The sequence below is a fragment of the Pygoscelis adeliae genome, unplaced genomic scaffold (genome assembly GCF_000699105.1).
Source record: "Pygoscelis adeliae isolate BGI_AS28 unplaced genomic scaffold, ASM69910v1 Scaffold392, whole genome shotgun sequence".
In the NCBI taxonomy this organism is placed as follows: Eukaryota; Metazoa; Chordata; class Aves; order Sphenisciformes; family Spheniscidae; genus Pygoscelis; species Pygoscelis adeliae.
The window spans coordinates 749,609-758,168 of NW_008824293.1; the positions used below are offsets into that span (position 1 = coordinate 749,609).

At 37.9% G+C, this 8,560-nt stretch overlaps 1 protein-coding gene across 1 annotated transcript in view; it reads left to right on the plus strand.

The window, feature by feature from the left end:
- The window catches only part of NLK (nemo-like kinase), a 65,316-nt gene extending 58,971 nt beyond the window's left edge, over positions 1–6,345 (plus strand). The window contains exons 8-11 of the mRNA XM_009318808.1: positions 45–131; positions 1,891–2,089; positions 3,874–3,967; positions 4,509–6,345. Of these exons, the coding sequence (XP_009317083.1) occupies positions 45–131; positions 1,891–2,089; positions 3,874–3,967; positions 4,509–4,563 (435 nt within the window). The 3' untranslated portion in view covers positions 4,564–6,345. The remainder of the gene's footprint in view (positions 1–44; positions 132–1,890; positions 2,090–3,873; positions 3,968–4,508) is intronic.
- The last annotated feature ends 2,215 nt before the right edge of the window (positions 6,346–8,560 follow it).

An 8,560-nucleotide genomic window follows, 5' to 3' on the forward strand; every position in this document is an offset into this window, starting at 1 on the left:
CAGGACAACTATCTGTACTTTTCTTTCTCCTCCTTCCCCTACAGCCATCCCTTCCTGTCCTGTATACACTTTCCAGTCAAGCTACGCATGAAGCAGTTCATCTCCTTTGCAGAATGTTGGTCTTTGATCCAGTAAGTATGACTTAAAATGATTTCTAATACTTTTGTTTTAATAGTTTCTGTTGTCTGCTACTTAAATGAATATTTTAAGTAAAGGACTGCTTTAACTGATTTTCTTCTACATTGCATTTCAGTACTTTTGGATCTGTAAAAGACCTAAAAGTATCATCTTATAATTGGTCAATTAATTTCCCCCTGGAATGAGGGTTTCGCATTTAAAATCTAGTGGTCTTTTGAAGAAAGCTACGATAGAGTGAGAAAGATGAGGGTGTTCATGAATCATGCTATCTTTTCCTAGCTAGGTGTAGGTAGCAGAACATCAGATACTTGGAAGCAGTTCTAATTAGAGACACGTGGGTGTTCATGGTCTTGCAACACACAAAAAATTCCTTCTACATCCACACAGTCACATATAACAGGATCTTTTTTCTACTGAGCATCTGTTTTTCTAATAAAAATTTGCTACTGTGGATTTTGGATTTCATCTCTTGGCCTTACTATACAAAATTGTCACTAGAAAATCTGGTACCTGAATCGATGACCTTAGTTATTTCATCTACAGGAAAATCCCTAACGTTTCAAATAAAAAAATAGACAAAAATTTACTGAACTGCAAAGGAGGAAGCTTGTAATTGATAAAGTATTCAGAAGGCAGTATCTTTTGATTTTACTTTTTTAAACCTTAAGATCGCTTTACTAAACAAAAACATAGAAGTGTTAAATCATAACTTCCACATAAACTTTTTTTTTTCCTTTCTAACTCCCTCAACACTCAGAATACTATTATTCCCAAATCACGTTTAAATAAATGTGGGTTTGTTTTTTTAAAGAATCAGGACAATCCTTTAGAACAGGTGATTTGAATTTCATCTAAAGATTATCCTGGGAATTGGGATGGGTGGGTTGTACTTCAAGCTTTGCCACTCCTTTTGCTCTGTAACTTTGAGCAAGTGACTTCTGTTTGTCTGTGGTTTGTTTTGGTTTTTTTAGTTCACCTATAACCCGATTTCATAACACCTTGAATTTGCAGTAGCACTTCTGTCTGCGATTCTTTAGAAACAGATAGCATTCTCCTTTTTTGATGGGATGGCGTTGGACACCTAGAGACGGAGTACTTCACTTGAGTTAGGCGCAAATACAGTCTTAGTAATGCGGAAGTGGACTTTATAATTTAAACCCAATATTGCTCTGACCACCCTCTTCTGCCCTGCATTTCCTTCACCACTTGTTTTCTGAAACTTGATGCGTAAAGTATTTCTCAGAACTCCAGATGCCATATCCTGAATTATTCTGTTATCAGTGATGCTTAAATTTGTGTTTTGCTTTAAATATGTACTTAAGGAAGCATTAAAATGTTTTGCAGAGTATGGACCTGCAAAATGCCGTGTTTGCTAACATTAAATTCTTTTGAGCTTATTCTGATTTATTGTAGGAGTCATAACTTTAAGGTTATCTGGAGAAAGTAATTATTGAAAAATATATTTCTAAAAATCGTATTAGCAGCATTTTCTATCATTAGCTATAGTAGCGAAAGGTCAATGTCATCTTAGCAATGCTGCTTGTTTTTAAGTAAAATCTTCCCCCTAGTGGCAGTGTTTGCAGATCTAAAACATTTTCTGACCTGAACTAATCCTTTAACGTGATTAAGCGTTTATAAAACAATTTAGAATTAATTGATGAGTAAGTCTTCTTTAGACTGTTTCAATACCTCTGAAAATGTCCTAACTCTTTTTTTTCCCATTTTTTATTTTCTTTAAATGCAATGTTTCAGTCCAAAAGAATATCTGCTAAGGATGCCTTAGCTCACCCATATCTTGATGAAGGGCGGTTGCGATACCACACTTGTATGTGCAAATGTTGTTTTTCCACATCTACTGGAAGAGTTTATACTAGTGATTTTGAACCCATCACTAATCCCAAATTTGATGACACTTTTGAAAAGAACCTCAGTTCTGTTCGGCAGGTTAAAGGTGAGTAGTAATTAACCTTTGCATCTGCATTTATCTTCCTGCTCCATCCTTTAGTAGTATGTAGTTAGGATGTGCAATCTGGATGCATGTACTAACCCAGGTGTTTTCTTCTTTTAGGTGTTTTTCCATAGTAGATACTGGAAATAATGTCTTTTCACTAGAAGAACAGAATTGCTTGTAAATGTTCTGACATAATATAATATCACAGGTGTTAGTTGACATGCAGAAGTCTATTGGTTTCAAACCTTAATAGCGTTCCTCTCTAATGTCAGTGCTCCCCGTGCCACTCTTTTGTTGAAGGATTGCACCGGGGGGGAAGGGGAAATCACTATTGTTGCCTTTTCGGGGTGCGAGGTATTATCTTGACAGCTGTCCTGCACCATCAAGTAACTGAAGCTGAGTAGTCTCAGTTCTCCTGCCTCGCTTCCTCTAATCTATCACAGCCTGCTCACGCCGAAATGTCCGTGTCAAGTGCCTTCACAGCAGCTGCTGTCATAAGCTCTGTTGCTGGTGCCACGCTGTGGTTCCGGCAGTAACGCAGGGGATGCGCTCTGGGTCGTGACGTGCTGGCATGAGGAAAATCAATCCTGATGCCTGGGAGAGGAAACTACTGCTGCAGATGGTTACTAAATGCCAGCCGTTGCTTTGTGGCACTAGAGATTTGAAGTCTGATTCCATCGTAGCAAACAAGCCATAAAACAGACTTTGTTTCTTTTAAAATCAGATCCAGTCAGGAAAGCAGTCCTTTTATGAGAGCAATACAATACGAGAGATAGTAGTAGGGATTTAGGTTCTGTTTGGTGGCAGGTCAAATAACTCAAGAGGAAGAGAGGGAGAAGAAATGTGTTACCTCAGCAGTTTCTAACAAACAACTCAGTCATTTGGGACAAAAATACTCCATGATGTTGCCGTGATAACGTGACTTATTTCAGATATATCCTGAACTTGTAATTCTGAAATTCACATTTATAGTTCCCACAAGTTCACCTAATGTTGTTTTCATTTTATCCTGTTACTCTTTCCATTTCCCTCCTCTCTTTGGCCATCACTTTTCCGAGCTGTACATAGATCTGCTGTCTTCTCTGAAATCTGTTGTTCTAAAAGCTGCCTTTAAAGTTTGCTGACAGCAATGCAGATTCCAGCACGTTGCCTCTAACGTACCGTCTGGGCGTGTGGAGCTCTGTTCTGGCACCCATCCCTGCTGCTTATAGAGGAGCAGCCTGTTGCCAGACCTTCCAGGCTCTGGGGTTTTTTGGGGGGGCGAGAGGGGGGTGCACACATGTGTATCAGAAGATGTTTTGTCTGGCAACTGTACATAGAGTAGTTCTTTCCTTATGAAAATTTACTTTATTGTTTTAATCATCTCAAGTGGCAGTTTTGTGCTTGGTGGTAGTAACTGAATTCATGAATCAAACTGGACTGAGTGATAGAACTGTGTTCTTGGTATTTGCAAATCAAGTTCAAGTTAAGAATTCTTTGCTTTTCAAAAAGTTATACCTAAAACTGGGATTTAATCTGCAAGTGGTTATCACCGGTTCACTATTACAGTGGTGATTAGGGTTTTATTTTATAGACATTTATTCCAGTGTGCATGTAAGCGTTCTGTGTGAATTTATGCTGTGAGGTCTGGGATCGGATTAGATTTAGGGAAGCTGGAGTTCTTTTATCCTTACTAAAATGTGCTTTCAGTAAAGGAAACTATATTTTCCTCCAGTCTACCTTGCATTTTACTGAAGCAAAAAGTGTTAATGGTATGGTGTTTTTTATTTTTCTCCTATGTACAGAAATAATTCATCAGTTCATTTTGGAACAGCAGAAAGGAAACAGAGTGCCTCTCTGCATCAACCCTCAGTCTGCTGCTTTTAAGAGCTTTATTAGGTAACTGTATGTAATCACATCTGATATTAATTCACATTTATTAGTAGTACAGAATTCACACATCCAAAATGTTTTTATGTTTTAAGTTTCTGAGAGTAGGAAAGGCCCACAGATAACTTCTGCAAAAAAATTCCTTAAGGACATGCATGGTTACATTTTAAAAATACTTTTATGAATTCTTCTAGAATTTACATAAATTGTGCAAAAGTTTCAAGTAATATTTTTGCGTAAAAGTACAGAAGTCAGACTGAAACTTGGAATTGAAAGATTGACAAGTTGAATTCTGGTTGTAGAATTGCACTGTAAAAACATTAAAATTAATGACCGACAGATGAAGAGTCGTTAGGAACATAAGTAGATGAAGTATAGCGGGGTGTTTGTTGTCAGTGCTGTCAACTGTTGGTCCTGGGGTCGTTTTCGTTTGGTTTTGGTGGGGTTTTTTTGTTTTCCTTGAAATGTTTGCTTACTGGGTGAGCATTAACTTTCTCGTCTATTAGCTATTGCAAATGAACACTGATTTTCTGTATCACCTGCATTCTAGTTCCACGGTTGCTCAACCATCTGAGATGCCGCCATCTCCACTGGTTTGGGAATAAAGTGGAAGATAATATACTACTGAAGATGTAATGTAGCTTTCCACTGGAGTCTGGGATTTGCAATTCTGGAGGTTAATCATGCTTGTACTGTAATTTTACTAATGAAGTTTTAAATTAACAACCACTACTTGTACAATATGAATAATATTTAGAAATGTACTAGACTTTTAATCTTGTAAAGTGGTTGTGCTTTTAGAAGAAAATATTTTACCCAGAGTTGCACGTGTTTTATGAATTCTAGTGCAGCTGTGATGGCTCAGCTCAGAACAAACAGAATTGAACCAAATTTGGGGAGGTTTTTTCTTTTTTCTTTTTTTCTTTTTTTTTTATTGAAGTGAGATTGTACAAAAAGATAGACATACATTTTGATATTGAGCCATTCCTGAAGATTTTGGGTTTTCTAAAACTAAGGAATACAGAAAACTTGACTGCGACCAATCATGAAGTCACGTCAGATGACAGTGGCCACAGTAAGTGGGCATGTCACCTGATGATCAAATCCTATAAATAGCTTCTCACTAGAGCTGTGATGGTGATGTGTGCTGTTCTAAAATCAAATGTTGTGAGTAGAGAGAATGAGTTTGTGACTAGGAGAGACTAAACTTCTGTTTCCTTACCCAGTATAAATATATATATATTTAATCTATTTTTATTAGAAGTTTTTCTGCTCTTTCTTACATAAAACCCCCCAGCATGCATCTTCTGTGTGTGTAAATAATTCCATTTATGGGCTAATTTCAGAGATCCCTGACATCATTGCTGTATAGAGAGAAACTAGCTTGCACATTTTAGGTCTGTGAAATTTTGTGAGAACTTTTTCCTGCACTGGACAGTTGAGAGGAAAAAAAAAAAAGAAAAGGAAAAAAAAAGCACATAGGGAATTATGTTAATTGTGTTCGTGTCCTTAGGCGAAGCTGTGGAAGTCTTGAAATGTCACAGTAGTAAATGACTTTTATTACTTTTTGGCTAATTCTTTTTCTGTTGGAACACTGAATTCTGTGCATATGTATATATGAACACAAATTGAAGGCCTCTACCTCCTGGAGTATACAACTTGGTTTGTTTACCTCCACATGATTTTTTTTTTTTTTTTTTTTTTTTTTTAAGTTCAGTGTGGAGACTTGAAACTTGAATGTCCCTTCCAACTTTTATATTTAAAACAAGACTAGAAAATTGAAGACTGTTTTTCACCTGTACAAAGAAATACTAAAGGGTGGTCTTAAAATTTGAGCATTGGTCTGGAGAAAAACCATGGTGTTTGTTATGGACAATTAACTGTTAAAGTTATTGTAAGTTATCTGTATTTAGCAGAGTATTTTCAACAAGAGTGATCTGAGCTGAAATTGGAGACTATTAGTAAGTTATGTTTGGAAGTTTTAACTTCAATGAAGTAATTATTTGCTGTGAAAGAGACAAACATTGAATAACTGAACAAAGATGGTGCAATATCTTTGTTTTTTATGAGGCTCCTGAGAATAAAACCAACTGAAGCATTTCAATTCACTTGAATGAGAAACGTGTTTAATTAAAAGAGCCCAAGAAGACACTGGTATGAAAGGTAAAATCTCAGAGGTTGGTCAGTTAATGTGGCACACTTGCTGGTCACTTTGTAAAATGTAGATTTGAAGTACAGTGGTGAAAACATTAAATGTGACATTTGAAAAAGAAGTGGTGTTATCTTTATTTCCTGTCTGATCTCCCACCTTTATTTAAGAATAAGTTGTTACAATCTTGATTAAATACTGTCTAAAAGAATACAAGTAAAAGGAGTTTATAACATCTTGTTTTGGGCGTGGTTTTGATTTTTACACTCACGTGCATACACACACGCATATACAGATACATATATATGCGCGTATATATACACATATATATGAATTCTTAACCAAAACGTTCATTAAGCTTGATCCTTGATAAAGGCAAAACTTGCTGATTAAATCAAGACAAGCAATTGACTTGCACTCCACTGGGAGGTTGAAAGACATCCAGTCAAGGATGGATTTTACTTAATTTGCAAAGTTCGTGTCGTTTTTTTCAGCACGAATGCTTTCATTGTTTTCTATAGTCCTAATGCAAAGAATCCATCGTGCGGTGGTGTTGCAGAATACGACCGAAAATGTTCATGTTTTACGAGTATGACCTTTTTAAGGATCAAACGAATTGAACTATATAGTTCAAGCCTCCGGACCTCGCAAGAAATAAACTGATAAGCCTTCTTAGCGTGTGCTCTCCTCCCAGGGCTGGCACTGGTATCGTTTGTGCCTGGTGTATATGCCTCCTCTTCAGACCTCCTCTTAAAAGTCTCCGTACTGTTATGAGCTAAATTTTAAGGTGTTTTAGAAGCGGTGATGGTGGTGTCATTATTGCTTCGTGGTTGTCTGTTGCTAAAGTAGTTGCCATTAATTCACTGCCATTTTTACTTTGTCTGCTCCTTAGATTCTCCTTCAGCCTAAGACTGCAGCACCAGAGGGCAGCTTACTTGCCGGGTCTTCTCATTTTGACGCACAGCTTTGTCAGGGTATGAGCATGTTGTGACCCAGCTGGCAAAGACCACTCTGTGCATCAGCCTGTTTTTCGGAGCTAATTGCTAGAGGTCCGCAGGTTAATCTCGTTCATAAACATAAAAAGAATAAAATGGCTTTTGGACTTTTACCTTTCAGCGTGTCTTCATACGCCTGTGGGCAAGGCGCCGTGCAGAATGAGTAACTGAAATTGGCACAAATGTGTAACTAAAATTGTGTGTGCAAATATATATATATAAAAAACAATTATGGTAATGTTTTCTGTAGCCTCAACTGCATTGTACATGTTTAATGTAAATCAATTACAATGAAAGTGAGACCTCTTAAGAGCTGTCTTTGACAAAGAGTTCTGTTTCTAAAGTGAAAGCACACATGTATACACGGTGATCTAAACGTGAGGTCATCAAGAGAGCTTCTTTCTTTCCCAATGAGGTTAAAATCTGGCTTGCAGTTTTTGGAGTTGCATTTTAATCAGGTTTAAGCTTTGTTGATACCAACGTCGAATGAACTACAAATTGTAATCATAAGTTTTAAGCTCTCTAAATATAGCTTCTGCACCTCCTTTTATTAACTGTGCCTCGAGAAGAGTACAGAAGTCGAGAGCGCAAAGGGTGACTTCAGAGGTACTCACGGATTGCCAGAGGGACATCCGAACGCTAGAAGGCCTCATCTCTCCGTGTGTACGTCTTGAAGGTGACGCGCAGGAGCTAAACAAGATCAGTGGTGGAAAAGTAAGTTGCTAAGATCCATTTCCTGATGTATGGTGAAGTGTCATTGACTGATATTAACTCGCATCGGTTAATTTATGAGAGTTACGAAGCGCTTTTCTCCTTCAGCCGATTTATTAGTGGCGTATTTGGGACTTCACGATTTGACCTGCCGGGAGTGAGTGAACGCTCACCAGACTGAACAGATGGTTTTAGTATTTACTGGGTAGCAATTTTTCTAATTGTCTTTTTTACCCTTTATTTGTTTTAGTAACGGAGAATCTTGAGATCCTTGAACTGTTTGTTCTTTGTAACTTTTTAAAATTCTTCTGTCGAGTATAGCTTGACAGAACATTCTGTTCGCTGTACTCCTGTACTCCTGCTCAGGTATGGTTACTTTAAAACTGTTTGTGACGTTGACAAATGGGGGAAACTGGGATCCAAGCAGATAATTGACACATAATCTGCGTGTACACCTCGGACAACTTCTGTGCTCAATAAAGGATGGACTCGGACCCACTGAATTATCGGACTATGCTGTAACTCGCTGCGGTGACTGTTTAAGCTCCGTAGGTCAGGATCGACTCGGCCGCGGGAGGCACGTTAGTGCGAGTAAAGAAACGGATTTTCCCCAGCTTGATCCTAGATGCAAAATTAAGAGGCAAAGACATCTTGACGTCTCGTAGCTTTAGGATTTGTAGAAGGTAGGCCTGGCCTGTCAGGAACTGCTGGACAAGAGGCAGTTAACTGGCTCCGGCGCTTGGCCGG